The sequence below is a fragment of the Genypterus blacodes genome, unplaced genomic scaffold (genome assembly GCF_046128005.1).
Source record: "Genypterus blacodes isolate CSIRO-AG114 ecotype Tasmania unplaced genomic scaffold, CSIRO-AGI_Gbla_v1 ptg000053l_1, whole genome shotgun sequence".
Classification (NCBI taxonomy): domain Eukaryota; kingdom Metazoa; phylum Chordata; class Actinopteri; order Ophidiiformes; family Ophidiidae; genus Genypterus; species Genypterus blacodes.
The window spans coordinates 2,786,148-2,804,917 of record NW_027466865.1 but is presented as its reverse complement, the minus strand read 5'-3'; the positions used below and the strand labels follow the sequence as shown (position 1 = coordinate 2,804,917).

The 18,770-nt window shown below is 41.3% G+C and overlaps 2 protein-coding genes across 2 annotated transcripts; one reads left to right on the top strand and one right to left on the bottom strand.

Annotated features, from left to right (window-relative positions):
* Nucleotides 1-2,800: 2,800 nt before the first annotated feature.
* h2az2a (H2A.Z variant histone 2a) lies at nucleotides 2,801-3,872 on the bottom strand. The gene is made up of 4 exons (XM_076151019.1): nucleotides 3,789-3,872; nucleotides 3,590-3,703; nucleotides 3,340-3,469; nucleotides 2,801-3,180 (listed from the first exon to the last, which is right to left on the bottom strand). Exons 1-4 carry the CDS (start codon nucleotides 3,870-3,872, stop codon nucleotides 3,119-3,121), a joined length of 390 nt encoding a protein of 129 aa, XP_076007134.1. The 3' UTR covers nucleotides 2,801-3,118.
* A 1,765-nt stretch (nucleotides 3,873-5,637) lies between these two features.
* Nucleotides 5,638-8,085, top strand: LOC143001350 (transcriptional regulator protein Pur-beta). The gene has a single exon (XM_076150906.1). It carries the CDS (start codon nucleotides 5,652-5,654, stop codon nucleotides 6,579-6,581), a length of 930 nt encoding a protein of 309 aa, XP_076007021.1. The 5' UTR covers nucleotides 5,638-5,651; the 3' UTR covers nucleotides 6,582-8,085.
* The last annotated feature ends 10,685 nt before the right edge of the window (nucleotides 8,086-18,770 follow it).

Genomic DNA, 18,770 nt, shown 5'->3' with positions numbered 1-18,770 from the left:
ATGTTCAGTAGAGTATCTTTTTTCCCTTTTAAATGACCTCCTTTCACAGACATTGTTTTAAAGCCAATAAAAGTGTATCGCTGATTTGTTTTCTAAGCTCTAATAAATGTGTTTTGTCATACAGTCTTCAGCCTGGTATGGACTCAATAGCCGCTAAATAACAGCGATTTAACAGGACTATACACACACAAGCCTCCCATTCATGCTGTAATTCTCATCAAACAAGGAGAACCAATAGATTAATGGATGGAAAAGGTCGACATACCCATAACCATTCAATGTACGTGCGCAAACCATGTTTTAGAACCTGTAGCAAATGCCTACCTTGCCTTACAGTATCCCAGCCCTTGTATAGATGTTTTATAAACATTGGCATTCCTAGAACAAGTGGTATGGCTAAAAAGCTCAGCCATAACAAAGACACCAGTTGACATATTGCAGTGCCCTTACAGGTCTCTTTGGACACCCCCCCTCATCAACACACCCACGTCTCATCTCCATATATTTGAAGATGTTCTCTGTCTGTATCTATGTCACATGTTCCTTACATTAAGGATCAATGCGAGCCTCTTTTCATCTTGAAATCATTTCTGCACAGGGATAAACCTTTAGTTACAGCACCACACATGAAAATCGACACCTTTTTGCGTCATAACAAAGGGCGCATGCTTTGTGTTTTGTTGATAATAGAGAAAAGTGTATTCGGTTGGATTGGTAAGTACCGAGATGTCTTTGAGCATTTTGAGTTTGAGTTACCAAAGTAATCATTGATCAAGTCTTGAAAGAGCAGGTTCATAGTAGTTTAACACATAAATACAGTACTGGCATCACATTGATAGATTTCTTGGATTTGATTGTAAATTATGTTTGAGGTTTATATAAGTTCATTGCATGGATCTTCCCAAAATCATCCAAAAAATAATGTACATTTCTGTCACCTTTGACTGTATATATCTATATTAGCTCATTGTCAACAGTCTCTTTACAAAAACATGAGGGCCACCATTTTCTGCCCTCTTATTAAAATAGGAAATAGCTTTTTGCCAAGCTGATATATCCAGTGCTGTGGATTATTACTTTAAGGATCATTGTTTTGTGTGGTGCATCTGAAGCATCACCTGCTGGCTGCACAGTAGAGGCAGATTGGAGCTGAAGGCTGCCCTCTCACTGTCACCCTCCCACCCGTCCCCCAGAGAAATATGGAAAGACAGACAAAGAGAGATGTAAGAATAAACAAATGATTCTCGCACTTTGATGATGTAAAGCAGCTCTGTCTTTCATGTGTTTCCCACAGAGCCTCGTCCGTGTGAGGACAATCCATCTGAGTGAACGTCATGTCACATTTTATCAGAGACATCTTCACGTCATCTGCGGGGTTCCTGAGTTTAGAACTGTTTCATAACCGACTTTCTCTGACCTCAGAGTGAGTGATCGCAGTAATTTATATTGTGTTATATAACTTGTGAAGAATGAGCAAGAGTGGCAAAATTCACATTCCCCCAAACAGACATTCTGACACTTTTTTTTCGTCCTAGAAATTGTATCAATTTCTTTTTATTTCCTTTGGTCAGATTTGGAGTATGTAACTAATACACAATGTGTGACAAACTTTGGACAAGTGCAGGAGGTGTAATTATTAACTGAGTGACTTTTACCTTCAGCCCATGAAGAAAAGATCAACGGTGGGCCGGAAGTTCGATGTGATATTTCCTGCTCTTGTAAAGGTCGATGCTGTTAGAGTTCTGATAGGAGCTTGCAGCATATTTTCATTCATTCATCAGAAGGTCACTCTCGTTGCTTTCTCTCTGAAAGTCTAAAATATAATCCAAGGGTTTTCTGTCCGTACAATATTCTCTCAACCGGGTCACACGAGTCAGCTTCTGAACCAGTAGCTCCCTCTGCTCGAGTGGCTCGAATATTTCCATCTTGTTTGGACTTTCACCAACCATACTACAGGTATAAGATCATATGTTCTTTGTATATTTTAGGTTTGTCCTTGGGCCAAAGATTTACAGTCTTGCTTTGAGTGTCATTATACTAATTCATTCTCTATGGTGGGTTTCCTTTATCTTTGTTTAATTTTCTTAAATTACCCTAGTAAATTGCCCAAGACATCCATCTATGCATCATCTTAATTTCATGAGATCAATAGATAAGTCTGGCTGGTGGACAAAAGGTATAATCGTTACCATTTAAGATGCAAGTGTATAGGATGGATGAAAGAGAATAAGGTTATTGGAAGAGGCAGTGGCTCCACCTGCTGGTAGCTTATAAATCTACATGGACTGACAATCTTTGGATTTGAAAATAGATGTTTCTATTTGGTTATTGTGACCAACAAGTGCACACCTATAAAAGATGACAAACTCTCGCTTTCTAGTTCAGTGTTTTAAGACAGACTTCTATAATCTGACATGCATGTGAACAGTCCATGAAAAAACTGGATTTCCCTTAATTGTAGCATAAATCTTAGGCATGTTTGAGGGTCAGACCAATGGTTATTTAGATACACACAAACGTTAGGTTTTGATTGCTTGAACATTTGGAATTAAGCCAATAATGCAGAAATTAAATGAATATGGAAGTGAGGATCACACTATGAAATTTGCGATTTCAAACTTAATGCATTTGATTGTTTCTTGATCATTTGTTGATGTACCTCTGAATGCATAACTATAAGTGTACATAACATAACATTCAAGTCATTAAATCTGGCTACATTAAGTAAATGCCCAAAACATAACAAAACTGCTGTACTAAGAAACTGCAATTTCCAAGGAAATGACCACAAAACAACTGATTTTGTATAAAAATGGTTTTAACAATTTTTTCAGTATAAAACATTACAGAATCCCAGGCCAATCAAACAAATTCACTGTCATCATTTGAAATAAAAGTCCCCAGTCAGACATTCTACAATAACATATAAAGGCTTCTCCCCCTTCCATTACAGGGTTTTCTGTATTTTTTTCTAGTTATGGGAAAATATTACAATAACACAAAGCCTAAACAATCAATCACTCTTTGTTTGCTATAATATTAATAAAAAAAAAAAGAACAAATGCGAACTCCTGGTCCAACTCGAGTCCAAGCTCACACCTTTCCATCACTGTGGTATCTATGCAGTCTTCTGTTGGCCCTTCTTCCCAATGAGGGATTTGTGGATGTGCGGTATCACACCTGAAAACACACAAAAGGTTGTGAGACGGGTTAACAGATTGCAAAAACAACGCGGCACATATCAATGGTGCTCTCGTGTATATTTTCAACATGCAGGTACACAATCAATCATACAATAAAGCCACTCAAAACAAAACAGATGTGTGGGAGTTATCTTACCTCCTCCAGCAATGGTAGCCTTGATGAGGGAATCCAACTCCTCGTCACCACGGATGGCCAGCTGCAAGTGACGTGGAGTGATACGCTTCACCTTCAAGTCTTTGGAGGCATTGCCCGCCAACTCTAGTACCTGGGCACAACAACCGGAGGGAGAGAAATCAGTGCAAACGTCCCCCGACACTAAACACATCCATGCCGCCTGTAATGCGCTAAATCAGCCGCCTACGTGCACGTCGGAGGGGCAACTTACTTCAGCGGTGAGGTACTCCAGGATGGCTGCACTGTACACAGCTGCTGTGGCTCCAACGCGGCCGTGGCTGGTTGTACGAGTCTTCAAGTGCCTGTGGATACGACCCACTGGGAACTGACAGGAAAGATAGGGCAGGTTGTTATGTACCAAGAGAGATGAACGGAAAACACACAGAAGCAGATCCACACTGGATACACACCTGCAGTCCAGCTCTCTGGGAGCGTGACACTGCCTTGGCCTTGGCTTTGCCACTGTCCTTTCCTGCTTTACCACCAGCCTGCATGGGAGTGAAGAAATTGAGCAATGATTAATATCAGTGGACGCACACCAACAATGAAAGCTGCTGTGCCAGAAACAGGAGGAACAACTATCTGGTTCAGTTAGGATTTCTTCTTGAGGAAATAAGACAGCACCTCAAATACTTCACTTCCTGAATAACTCAAGTTTAAGAGCACTCTTAAAACAACCAAGCTGTGTTATTTAGGCAGCTTATTATTAATGTACAAGTCCATATTTCGGCAAACTACATTAACAATGTAATGACGTAGGCCGATCAGGCTGCGCCGCTTTCCCGCCAATAAAATTAATTCGAAGCATCTGATAAACAAATTAAGCAAAATTGCTCATCGGTATCATGTTAAAAAGTAATTACCAACTGAAAACGCCATCGTGCCACCATATGGAGACGAACGAGAAGTCATCAGTCGACTGTTTATCAATAAACCCGCGACGTACAGAGAGCGGACGCGCCGTTTGAACAACAATCGTAGACGCGCTTAAGTTTCATTGGACAAGTTCCGCAGCTCGTGTTGGCGCAAACTTACACTTTGCAGCGCCGTCGATGCACTGTGGGCGCCACAACGTCGTCCTTTTGTGCGAGCAAGTATTACCGAAGTACTAACACACAAATGTAAAATAAGAGACAGCTGCTCATCAGACAGAGCTCAAAGATGCTACACATAGCCTGCTAACGCTAATCCACCATTCAAAGAGACTAATTGGGAGACAAAACCATGTATGACTTAAATTTGCAGATTTGGTAGTTACGTGCACAGCAACGAGGTTAGAAAATCGCGGAACTCTCCAAAAACATATACATATACGCGACATGGCCAAATGTAGCACAATAACCAGTGAACTCGAACTCCCCATGCTAACGTTAGCGCTAATGTGTTAGCTGACAGTTAGCTCTTAAGCAAAGCTCCTAACCACGCACATTCTGATCGGATTTTCACAATTGAAATTCAATCGGCACTTTCTACAATTACACAAAAAATACCGAAGACACAAACAGATGTCCCATTAAGCACATGTTCTTCTAGCCAAGATACACGTACCATTTTTCCGCCTTGATTTTCGACTGTGGAACTGAGTAGAGCGAAAACAATTTAGGCTCCCGAAAGCAAAGAAACAATAAACCCTTTCGCAAATCTTTTACATGCGACCCCTCGTGGGAGTCCAGACAACCAATCAGGCTCTCCGTTGTTACTTCGAATCGCAGTTTTGGCCAATCACAACGTGCCATACACAATGTCTACCCATCCCCCACCTTGAGAGTCAGGGCTTCTTTGCGCACGATACTAACAAGTAGGCGGGACTATTGCGAGTGTCCTTCCAGGGGCATCCGTTCCAAAAATGTATAAAATTCACAATAGGAATGTTGTATTTACGATCAATTCTTTGATTTTAACTACACGGATGCTCCCACATTCCCCATACTACGTGGTTTCATGGTGCGACTGCACCAGGAAGCCTTGTAAATTCACATTGAGTGTAATATTTGTCGTGTGGCTATACGGTTAATATCACGTATACACTATAGTAGACCAGTTATGGATTGTCAATACAAGATGTACTCGAATGTCACGCAGAAGGCGAGTACTGCTCAGTGATTGACAGGGGCATTCACCAATAACACCGTAGAGAGGCATCTGATGTTGAGATTGGCGGCCAAAACAGCCAATCCGAGCCCAGTAGCCAGCGTCCGGTTTCCTCTGCGAGCTCGGCGATCACGGCGGAGGGGGTCAAAGATACGTAGAGAAACGGGCTGCTGGTGGCGAACATGGCGGATGGGGATAGTGGCAGTGAGCGCGGTGGTAGCAGCGGCGGCGGCGGCGGCGGCGGCGGGGGCGGTGGCGGTGGGTTTCAGCATTATCAGCGAGAACCGGAGACCCAGGAGCTGGCCTCCAAGCGGCTAGACATACAGAACAAACGTTTCTATCTGGATGTTAAGCAGAACGCTAAAGGCCGGTTCATCAAAATCGCCGAGGTCGGCGCCGGGGGCTCGAAAAGTCGGCTGACTCTCTCCATGTCAGTTGCGGCGGAGTTCCGCGACTACCTGGGGGATTTCATAGAGCACTACGCCCAGCTTGGGCCTAGCACTCCGGAGCAGATCGCTCAATCATCCGGCGGGGATGACACCGGGCCTAGACGGGCCTTGAAGAGCGAGTTCCTGGTGCGTGAGAACCGAAAATACTACCTCGACCTGAAGGAGAATCAGCGGGGGAGGTTTCTCCGGATCCGGCAGACCGTCAACCGAGGGCCCGGTTTCGGAGTCGGGGTGGGTGGCATCCCCGGCGCTGGCCTACAGGCCGGACAGACCATCGCTCTCCCGGCCCAGGGCTTAATAGAGTTCCGCGACGCCTTGGCTAAGTTGATAGACGACTACGGGGGAGATGACGAGGAGCTGGCCGGCGGCGCTGGGGCCGGGGGCTACAGCGAGCTTCCGGAGGGCACCTCGATCATGGTGGACTCTAAGCGGTTCTTCTTCGATGTGGGATCTAACAAGTACGGAGTTTTCTTGCGGGTGAGCGAAGTGAAGCCCAGTTATAGAAACTCTATCACAATCCCGTTCAAGGCTTGGAGCAAGTTTGGGGGTGCGTTCAGCCGCTACGCCGAGGAGATGAAAGAGATCCAGGAGAGGCACCGGGATAAGATGTACGAGAGGAGAGCCGGAGAGGAGTCTGAGGGAGACGACGTAGACGACGATTGATGGAGAGCTGGCTGCTTGTGATGAAGCTGACGACATGATGCAAAGCCTGGAGATAAACAGAGGAACGGAGAGGATCGTGCATGATGAATCGAACTTTAAAATGCTAAAACAACGGAGTAAAAAAAAAAAGAAAAAAAAAGTATATTTGACTGAGAAATTACTGTCTATATAAGAGAATCTTGTTCTAAAGTTTTAGGTGGATGTTATAGCTAAACGAGTGCGGACTGCAGTAGTCAGCTCCTGTATGAGATTCCCCATTTGATGAAAAAAAATATATAAATATATATCTCTATATATATATATCGATTGTCCATTTGATAACCTCACACATGTAGCCCAGCTAATTAAGTTTGACAGTGTTGAAGACACAGCAGTAGTTACAAGTCTCACTTCCTGGTTGATATCCAATGGTAAGAGCTCACCTGGCGCTGACCTGTAGCCTTTACCAAGTGCCCAAACTTGTGACACACTGGAACCAGCAGGTGCAGAGGTAGAGAGAGGGAGCACCTGCATCACTCCACCTGGCTCAGCGGGTGCGTTTTGCCCCGGTTGACCCATTGACAGCACGTTCAGATGGATCCGCAAGAACCAGAGCCACCTTTTCAGCTACTTTGGGGCATCTTTGGCATCACGGGGCGTCCACTCAGCCAGCAAGGTCCCGTTAGGTGATCTGTTACAAGCACATGACTCATTCAGACTCTGGACAGTCCCAGTGAGTCAAAATGACCCCCTAGCCCGGTTCCTCCCTTGGCCCCTGGGCATCCTACAGGTGCAGCTGCCCTGCACCAGTAGCTGGAATGTGGCGAGGCCTGCACGCGCTCGCCTTGTGGCGTCTCAGGCCTGGCACGTCACATCTGTGTTTTTTGGGGGGGTGGGGGTTTGTCAGCGTAACCCCTGCCTGTGCGTCACACTGGAGGTTCTTGAAGCTCTCTGAAGAAGTTGGTGGTAAACTGGTGATGTTTCATAAGGTGCAGGCTCAAGTTTGACCCCTGTGGCGTTTTGTCAAGGGTACGCGGCAAGCTCAGGCCTCTAGCACTGGTCAGGATTTCTGAATTCCAGCTTCATATTGCCAGGATTGAGCTACTCTCAAGGGATCGTCCTTGTTGACTTATCTAGGGTGCATCATTTGGATCCTTTAATCTTGAACTCAGACCATTAATGACTGAGGCAACATTCAGTCTGATTGTACGAAAAATTAGGTGCTTTTGGAAAACAAAAACCCACAATAGGGTGCTATAAATAAAGAAAATATATATACTCAAAGAGATTTACTTACTTAAAAAGATCAAGTATAGATAGAATTATTTTTCAAAAGAGATATATTGAAATATGTCTAAGAAAGATGAGACATTTATTAGATAATGCTGCCTAAAGTGGCTTATTTAAAACACTAAACTTGGATGCAATTGTCCAGGGTGATATTTCATACCTGCATTTTTCCTAACATTTCTTTTATTCCTTAGAGGAAATTAAGAATACACACACACACACACACACACACACACACACGAGAAAAAAAAAATGATAACACAGTATGTTATTAGCAATTTCTAGAAACAACTTCATTTAAGTAGTATGTCAGCTAACACTCGGCACTCCAGTTCACTTTACAAAGCATCAAGTTGTCCCCTTGTTTCAGTCCACCGGTTTTCCTGTTGTGTTGAGTCACAGCCCGGCTTCACACCACGCAAACTAACATCTCCACTCATCATGGGTTTGTCTTTAGTGCTCCTTTTTAAATATGATCATTTTTGCATGCCTGCTCTTATGCGGAGCTGCCTTGTGTTCTTTTCTTTTGCATACTCTGATTGCTGTATGATGGTATTTATCCATTTTTGAGAGCGGTTTCAAGTTTTATTTCTGTATTGCAATGGAAAAAGTAAAAAGTTTACTTCTCAGACTAATAAAATGTTTAAAAAAAGAAAAAAAAGCCACAAAGTTCCCGTGCTTTGGGGAATGTCACGTTCATTGTCCCACTTCCCTTAGTGTGTAAACCTCTCGTTGAATTTTACTTTACCCACTTAAACGCAGCAGATAAATGCCATAAAACATCTGGGAGCAATAGTTTTTCTTTTCTATTGATATAAATATACTATATATAATATTACACATGAGATTGAACTACATCCTTCTTCCTGTACTGTGTTACGTGAAATGGCAGCTGTTTCAGTCATGTGTGTTCTGCTGTAATATTCTACAGAGTTCCTTTCAACGAGAAATAAAAAGTTTTTTGCTCAGGAGAGTTGTGTTGTTTTTGTCCTCCCACGTAGAGAAATGAAGTCCCACCTCAGGGCTCTGCCGACAGGATCATTAGATGAGAGATGACGGTTTGTGGTTGAGGATCTTAGGAGGTAATGAGCCAGGATATATAGAATATATATTTCCTCCATTTTGTAGCAACTTGTGTTAATACACGTTGATTTGTTAAATGTAACTTCAGGACTTCAAATTTGGGCATCTGGCTTAAAAATGAACTTTTGTGGAACTTTGATAGATTTTAAATATGAAGATAACAGACTTAGGAGGTCTTGTATGCTATATGTTCCATCTCCACGCATGCTCCTTGGCTCCACTGCATTTCAGAGAGACATTCTGTGCCTTATAATCTATTTTGTGGCTATTAGTTGAATAGCAGATTGATACTGATCATTGAAAACGAGAAAACTAAATGATCAAATTCCATACTATTACTTGTATTCATGCTTTTTATCATACTTTTAACCCATTTAATCAAGCAGTTGTAATCCCTCTGCTGTGATATGGCATATGAGTAATACAGACATGGTGGAAAACTTAAGTGGAAGTACTTAAGCACATGTAGCCACTGATATGTTATTATTTGTAATGGAGCATTTGTCCATTGTGGTATAAAACAGGTGTACAACAACCGGTGCTACTGAGGGCAAACAGGCATACCAAGGGTTTCAATAGAACCCAAAAATACACCAGGAATTGAGCAGTTGATGGTGTGTTCAGTGTTACCTGCTGCTGTATTCTTATTTTGGACTGAACATGCAGACTCTCGTCACCGCGTGGCACAGTCACCTGATCCTGGCTTAGACTGGGAGACAGTCACCCTATAGGTACAGATGTGGTCTAATGTAACCATGCACTGATACTAATATCTGTAGATTTGGTTTCAGCAGTGCAGCAAGTGTCTTCGTATACCACATCAGTAAAGAAGGATTCTGCCTAAGCAAAGTATTCTGTCCCTTTTGGTTTCCATAATACTTATTATCTAATGTGTGGGGGGGGGAAATGAGTCAAACCCAAAACAGAAAATGACTTTCACACCTTAAACCTGACAAAAAAACATTTTAAGGCTCATCCAAGGAAAACATTGAAATCAGTTGTCATCAAGTTTCCTTCTAAAAACATTTAAAGTCCTAAATAACTGGATTCTCACAGCATAAATCCTCTCTTTGGTAGCTCTTGAAATTTCAGTAAGATAGAACAATTGACTTTAGCAACTTACAAAGAAGACTTTATTAAGATGTAACATTTTTACCAGAGTCACATTGACATAAATTGAACCACACCAAGAAATAAGTTCATAATGAGGTCATAAAATGACCCTGGTTTCCCAGACAGCAGTGCCACCTAGAGACCTCTGTCTGGGTCAAAGTTTGTGCAATCCTGAAAATGCAAAGGCCTGCATGCTTGACGATAAGGCCTGACCGAGCGAGCAACACTGTGTGGTTTTATTTTAGCGGTACTGAAAGTTGCTCAGCTGTCTACAATCTGTCAAGCTCCCAGCAGGAAAGGGGGCAGGGCTTATGTCAAAAATGTGAATGACAAGCCTGAAACCCAAGGAAGTGTTATTTGATGAGTTCAGCTGCATTTCACTCCTTTAAAAGAACAGTCAGACATTTGAGATAAATGTTTCATAGCTTCGTAAACACCGGAAACTGTGTCTATAAGACTAACTGTAAACATTATGCGACACTATCATTACAAGAGTAAAGAATAAATTTGTCTTATTAGAGGGTGCTGTAAAAAGAAAGATGATCATTATAACGACGTATGAACTGTGTTTTCCGTTGTGGCGAGCAAGAATTTAAAGGTGCATCAAACACTGGTGGGAAAACAGTAACTCCCATTATTGCTTTCAATCTAGCTGTCTCAGGAAGCGGATTTGACTTGCTGGTATAACCAAACAAATCACTGTGAGTGTTGTTTTCCATTTCCCATTTCCTTTTTTCTTTACTACTTGTGCTTCCACCATTTCCTGCCTTTTCCATGTGTTATCTGCCATTGTCTCTAAACTCTTCACCCCCTGCAACACCTTTGTGGTTTGCATTACAAAAAAATTCATTCTGGAGTTGCAACATTTCCTGGAATTTCAGAAAAAACAGACGAAGTGTCATTTTCCACAGAAGGTCTGCCGAGAAATCTGCTGAATATAAATATGTCAAATGTGTTAATCAATGAGTCTTAAATTCAGATCTTTTCTTAAACAAGAGCAGTTAGAGATTATCACGTTAATTTGATCAAGGACAAACCAATCAATATCATCAATACTAATGTTTCTGGAGCAGCTTATTTAGAATAAAGACATAGCAGATGTCCCAGGTCAGGCGTTATTAAGAAACACAACGGCCCTCAAAGAAATGCTGACCTGCAATGGACAAAAGTCTAGACAAATAATGACACTTTTACCAAGAAAAAAATCAATATAGCTCAGAGCGAACAGGCGTTGGCTTCTACGAAATATGCATAGTTTTACATTTCCAGGGAGAGAGGGGAGGCCATGTCTTATCAGGGCAGCAGATACTGTAAATTACTCAATGTGCTTCTTCTCGGAGGCAGTGATTCACAGCAATGATGACAATTTGACATCTACAGACAAGCACTCTCACTTGTACACGTACACGGTCACGTACACACATTTCCCTAACATGCATTAGCACAACTCTGAGCAATGAGCAAAGAATAGTTAGTGTGTGTGAATGAGTGTATACGAGTAGTGCAGTACAGTTAGTGTAAATACAGTTTTAATAATTAACAAACATCTTCTTTTCGCCAAAAACCGCCAAATATGTTAAATTAGTAAACGAGTCCTTTGAGTACAGTCACTGTCTATGTTTCAAAGGGAAACAATGTGGCCCTAACATTGGCGCTATAGAGTCCTTTATTTTATATCTCTGATTTTGAGGATTGACATTTTTTATTGCTTCAGCAGTTGAAAATGATTTTTCGATATTTATACAAACAGCGTGTCAGTATGGCTCCCTTAAAACAAAATGAAGGATTGGGAGTTTGAATTTAAATCACTTAAGTCAATGCATTTCCCCCAGAGAGGTAAAACAAGTACTGATGGATAAAAGAGAGAGAGAGAGAGAGAGAGAGAGAGAGAGAGAGAGAGAGAGAGAGAGAGAGAGAGAGAGAGAGAGAGAGAGACATCTCAAGGACACATAATGCCACAGTGGGCCTGGTGCCAGTGGGTGAGCGGATTATTTCACAAGGCCTTGGTGTCCTGCTGACCCGCTGCACAGATACGAGCCTCACTAAGCTGCACCATCACCATGAACAGGGAGTATGAGGGACTGAGAGGAGGGGGTGAGCTGTGCCTTAGAGCCTCACTCACTGGATTAATGTTAATTTGTCTCAATTCTTTATATCAGTGATTCTATTCAATTCAATTTTGGAAAACATTTTTCAATTTCTCTTTTTGGTTTTCATTCAGAGCTCTATTTGAAACTTTTGCAGTGCTTTACATTTTATTCTCCCTTGCTATGCACACTGGATGAGAACAGACTGTTTTCCTTACTGTGTCTTTAAGGGCCCTGTCCCATTTATATATGGCTGTCTATGTGCAAAACCTTTTTAAGACATATGGTATTGTGGTGTCACATGACAGTGATTCCCCAATCACATCCTTGTCGACTTCCCAGTGGGGAAGAAAATAAAGCCCCAGTATAAAAATATGAGGTTTAGATTTGCTTTCATCTACTCTCAGCTGAAGTACCAGCACATCAAACCTGCACTAAAGTGCAGTACAGTGAGTAAAGGTGCTTAGTTACCTCTTGCTGACACGTTCCTATTTCACATGCATAATGAAAAGGCAGATGAGGAAGATGAGATGCATGATGGAGAGGACAGTGTGAGGATGTAGATCAGAGTCGGGATCCCTGGCCAGTGAGTGCAGATCCTCCAGTGGTGAACGAGGGGCTTTGCAGCTATTTTTAACTCGTGTTGCCATGTGTGAGGAATATTCTCTCTGCTGCCGCTGCACGCTCAAGCAAACGTCACATTTCCTACACGCATGACACACCAGTGTCATCCTAATCCCATGCATGAATGGAGAAAATGATCGGCTCCATTACACTGGAGTGCAGGAGCTGCAGTGCATAACACACAACACATCTACTCTGTGTGTGTGTGTGTGTGTGTGTGTGTGTGTGTGTGTGTGTGTGTGTGTGTGTGTGTGTGTGTGTGTGTGTGTGTGTGTGTTCTCTTCTCAATTACCACTACTAATGTATGAGTACTTTTACTTTGAATAATTAAGTGCATTTTCCTTGAATTTACTTTATTTACTTCTTTTGTGTTAAATAAACTGGAATAATCTTTGGCAATAAAGATGTATTTAAATAACCCAAATACTGCAAATGAAAAAATAAAATCTCGCCAGATTTGAGGCACCCAGATCAAATGAATAAAGAAAGGAATAAGAAAAAGGAAACCTGAAGGGAAGGAAATCATTTAGAGCTGCTTTGGAACTGATGCATTACACTGAACACGGAGAATACCAAATATCGCCATCTGTGAGCAGCAGAGAGCTTCTTTTCAAACTCACCTGATGAATACACAATACAGCACCAAGACAAAGACATCCAACAGCTCAATTTGTTTTCTGCTGCTGTTAGGGGTTGAATGGATTTTTATCCTAAGAGACAAGCTCAGTGGACACAACGAGACAACAAGACACCTTTACGCCCTGACAGTCATCAGGTACCCAGGTAGCGAACACAAGACATGGAAGCTACTATTGAGAGCCCCTTATAAAGACACAGAAGAGTTCATTGAAAGTGTCAGAGGAAGCAGCTGGAAAGTGACAGTGGGCAAACACAGAAGGGGAACAAAGGGTTAACCATTGGGGCAAGGCCTCAGATCCCTATCACTGTTTATGCCCAACCTGAGATAGATTTGTTATGAAGTCCAATGGCCACCGGAAGGAAGGATGGCTAGGATACTTGAGATTTAGATTAGATAAGAGATAAATAATTGACAGCTTGAATTGAAACAGCTGACATATCTAAACACGCAAAAACACAAATGATCTCTATCGATCTCGCAGGCTTGATTAACTTATTAAGAAGGCTGGCTCTGCAATTGTTTAGGAAAGTTGACTGGCAGCTAGAGAGTTTGTATGATCACAGGATGAGATCACGAGAAACTACTCAATTACTGAAACTGCACTGGCAGCATTTTACCATTTTATGCCGTTGGAAGAATTTATGACAAAAGTTTTGATGCAATGTGGGTGAGGTGGCTGAGATGCAGCATCAAGCATTCAGCATTAGTGGTTCTGTGTGCAGTTCCTGATGTGCGATGTGTGTGAATGCTGGGAGACCTGGCACACCAGCTAATCACCGCAGGGATCGATAATATTTGTCTTCTCAACATTCTACAAACCTATTTGATTTAAGCCTAGTGAACTTATTATGAATAACACAAGCTAAGAAATACAAATTAATGATGCGTCTTGAATATTTGCTTTCAGTTCAGATCTTTATGGAATGGGATGACTTGCTGTTGTGCTGTTGGTACTAGCAAACGTTCAGACAGAGTTAAAGTGACGGAATGTACAAGGGCAGGACTGAGGCACATGCCGATATGTTTGCATGAGCTTGTTCTGCTATCAAACATATCAGTCAGTTACACCTCTCCTGCAATTCTTATTCCTCCACACCTAGACTCCTACACACCTTCTTTTTTTTGATTTGTAAGGTGAGTGTTGGCACAGGGACAATCAAATGCTGTTGCGAAATGCAAAAGTATTTTTTCATCCAAGAGTATTTCTTCATCCAAGGTAAAGTCAGTCTTAGGTTACAGGACATGATGGTAAATTTGCCCCAAGATAAACTGACCTGCATTACTGAGCAGCTTCACAGACAGTATTTATTTTTTCCTTATCTTTCCTCAAATATGGTTTCCTGTCATTTCCACAAGTCCCTGGTGTTACATGTCACCACAGAAAAAAGAACTGGTCTGGTACTACTAATTTCTTTATTTCTCTCTCTCTCCCACCCCCAACACACTCAACAGTTCTCCAGTCTATAGCATACCATTTGTATGATACTTGTCTTGTACATTGATTGTCCATATTTGTATCATGTGACATGACGGCAATACAAATTTAAAAAAAGTTACGCTTGTATGTAAATATATATATAAAAAAATCTGTTTGTTGTTGCGATCCACATCTGGTTAAAAAGAAGTAGATATAAGCTGTAAGGTAAGATAAGATACACTTTTATTAGTCCCACCTGGGGGAATTAACTTTGTAATTTGTAATTTCACATCTTTGCGTGAGAAAACACCTTTTCAACACAATTCATTATTACAGTCATTACAAAACGTTGATAGAATATACAGTATAAAAATACAAACATTTTCTTATAACAGCAACCGAGGGGGATTATAACTATAACTCTATAACTCTGTACTTATTTGGGACTGTTACCCAATGTGCTTTTCAGTGACCCATTCAGACACTGATGGCAGGAGCAAACCATGCAAGGAGCACACCTGCACATCAGGAGCAGTTAGGGGTTCAGTGCCATGCTCAACAACATTTGGACAGGTTCTGGAACAGGAAGAGACAAGTCTGTAATTGTGTTTAATAGTGAATAGTGAATCATCCACATAGACTCTGATGGTGCAGGTCTGAAATACGATGAGCGACAGAATGCTCACAGCTTAGTTTTGATGTTTGTATCTGTTGTTCTAGGCGTTATTTTCATCACCAAGGTGAACACACAGAGGTAAAATTGATTCCATGTTCGATATTCTTGTTTATCTTTTTGCTTCCTTTTTTTGCTGAATAATTTTACTGAAGAAAGCATCTGACATAACAAAGAACTGATATGATGATGATATCATTGTGCAACTTTGCAGGATGACATCATTACATCGTTCTGACAGTCACTGAACGCATCATGGCCACAACAGGCTGCGGTGGCAAGACCAAAAAGAGGGGGAAAGAAAAAAAAACGGGGGAAACCTCACCAAAAGATGTAGCACAGATGTTCCATATTCAAAAGATATAAACACTGACACTCTTGGGATTCCGTGGCAAGTGTTGGAACTATTATGTAACTATTCAATAGCATTTCCATCTGTGACGTGAACATGGACTGACTCAAGAAGTTCTGACGTGAGTTTGAGCTGCTGACTCAAGTAGAGCCTTGGCTCAGATGACGCCATAGATCGCAGAGAGTAAAATGTGTCAGTGGCGGGTTCTTTCTCAAACCAATGGTTGGTAGTTAAGGGCGTTGCCGTCGCTGCCGTCTTGAGAAGCTGTAGACAAATAATGAAAGAAGCTCATTTCAACTGTTTGTCGGATTTTTAATTCTCAAAATACACTGCAAATAATGGACTGTACTTTGAAAAGGACTTTAGAAAATGTACTTCTTCAAAAATTGCAGTTATGCAAGATGTCATTTAATTTCTTTGTTCTTCTTTCAGTTCATGTTTACCTCCAGCACGCCGTCTTGAACCACTGGGGAATAATAACAGTTGCTATGCGTGAAAACAAAAGCCATTTGGTCCATTCTTTGTTCTTGGCTAGAGATGTGCACAGTCACTGTAAAACACAAAAGAAAGACATCATAGTTCGTTTTTTAAGGATGTTTTGTCAAAGGGAACATATTACAGATTTCATTGATCTTATTATCATTCAAACATCTCATCTGAAAATGATGATAATGCAATGCGTTAAGACCTTTCTTGAACAGTGAGGCATCTACAAACGTTTTGCTGCCACTCTCAAAGCCAGAAGTTGAGCGTTTGAAACTGTAAACTATCATTCAAAGTGTTGTACCTTCTGGCTTGTCTGCCTGGTTTCCAGCGTCCAGCCCCATGCGGTTTCTCTTCACCCGGACATATTTCCCATCTTTAGTCATCAGATTGAATCCGTTCTTGATGTTCAGATATGGCCTTGTATCAGGCATCTTAGGTCAGGTGAGCTGAGCTGAGATGAAACGAAGCAAAATGTGTGAAAAAAAACATGGTAATAGAATGAAATGTAAAACATGTCTGAGGTTTCCAATGCTGATCTTACACACTCCTTTACTTCATGTTCAAACCCTTTTGGCTGGCTGCCAACAGTTAGAGGAAGTGACTCATTCTTCACAATGTTCTTAATCTCACAAAAGAATGTCTGTTGTAACCAGCGACACTCTTACTACTTGTGTAAACAATTATGTACCAATTGGATGATGGTGGGAAAGAGAACTGCTCTGCCTTGGCGGAGGTGCTCTCTGCATGCCTTCAAGTTCCTGATATTTCCAGTCGTGAATATGTTTAAAACGGTATAAGTCAACATTTCAATACATTATTATGTCAATCATTATGATGCTCACTATTGTTTTTGTGTGTTTAATGTTGGTTGCCTCTGTTTATGTAACCTTCATGTTTTCCTTTCCACTTCTTACTTTGTATTATTCCACATTTATTGTACAAATGCACTAATTAATATATAGAGCATATTGAAAATACAATATAATCTCTTGTCACATTGAACATTAATCTCCCCTTATATTCTGCTGTTCTGACCAGCAGTACTTTGACATTGAGAAAAGACTCAGGAGCAGATTGCGTCTGCAACCCGAGAACTGCACACACTGAGAGACAATCATTTTTCCTTAACCTTCTCTCCTGTGTGCATTCTCATGTGGACCTTCAGGTGTTCATTTTGACCGTTTCTAAGCAACAAATTAAGCAACTACCTAAGTAGCTTCTGTCCTGCATGGATTCTCATGTGTCACCTTTGGCTTCTATAATTAGTAACTAAATGGCTCTGACATCAAACAGCAAACACACTCCCATACTGCCGGATACAAACTACGACATGCAGAGATTATCCAACTTCAAACCTACTTGGTCAAAAAATATGTCCATTATCATAATTATTACTATGTGTCATAGCACTGTGAGAGACTACTTACTGTCTGTGTTATTGCAGCGTCAAAGTTTCGGTGCTCCCTGCTTGAACTTCCCTTGCTGTGTGTGTGTGTGTGTGTGTGGGTGTGTGTGTCTGCTCGCTCAGGATATGATCCTCAGCAATATATAGTCCCATCTGATGACGCAGTGGGCGTTGTCTGTTTCTTTAAAGAAATATACTTAGGAGGAGGAAACATGAGAAGGACACCTCTTGTAAAATAATACAAGCAAGAAATACATGGAAAATTTGTCCACACGGCGGAAAATACAACATTTACGGAGTGAAAACTTTATTAAACATGATGTATCCTGTATATTACAAAGAAGGCTGTGATGGAGAAAAGGCAGCATGTAAATCCACATGTTCCTATATGAATCAATATAAGCACTTCTCCACCTGACACTTGAAGGCGTCTTATGTCTAATCGATTCCTGTGGGACCAAGCGAGAGAGTAAACCTGCTGTAACTTGCTGTAACAGGTCTAAACTTGCCTTAGCAATCTCCATCATGTATCGTTATGCAATGTTAAGTGCGTAAATTGGATCTGCGAAATGAATTGTGAATAATTGTCTTTCTGAAGGATTGCATTGCCGAATAAAGTTACAATACAGTTATAAGCACTGTGTTTAAAGGACACACTGTTTTTTATTTTATGAATTGTGAGGGTCATGAGTCTAAGGCCCAGAACAGTCGCCCTCTGGCGGCCAACAGGACCTATGGATTTGACATATTCTTATACTATTCTGTTTCTAAATATATTTTTTCTGAAACAGGGCCAAAACAATTTAGGCTCCATATATAAACACTGAACTAGTTCAACTCATTCAGTTTGACCTTTTAGCTCATGAATCTGAGGCCAGTATGTAGCCACCTACTATGCAGTATGCAGTATCTGACCACTTTATTTCCATCCGTATTATAAGTGCAGTTGCAGCACTCTTATTTCTTAATTTTGATCCCACTTTCTCAAGAAACCATTGTGTCTCACGAAAAAAGTATAATGCAGAAACTCTGTGTCTTTT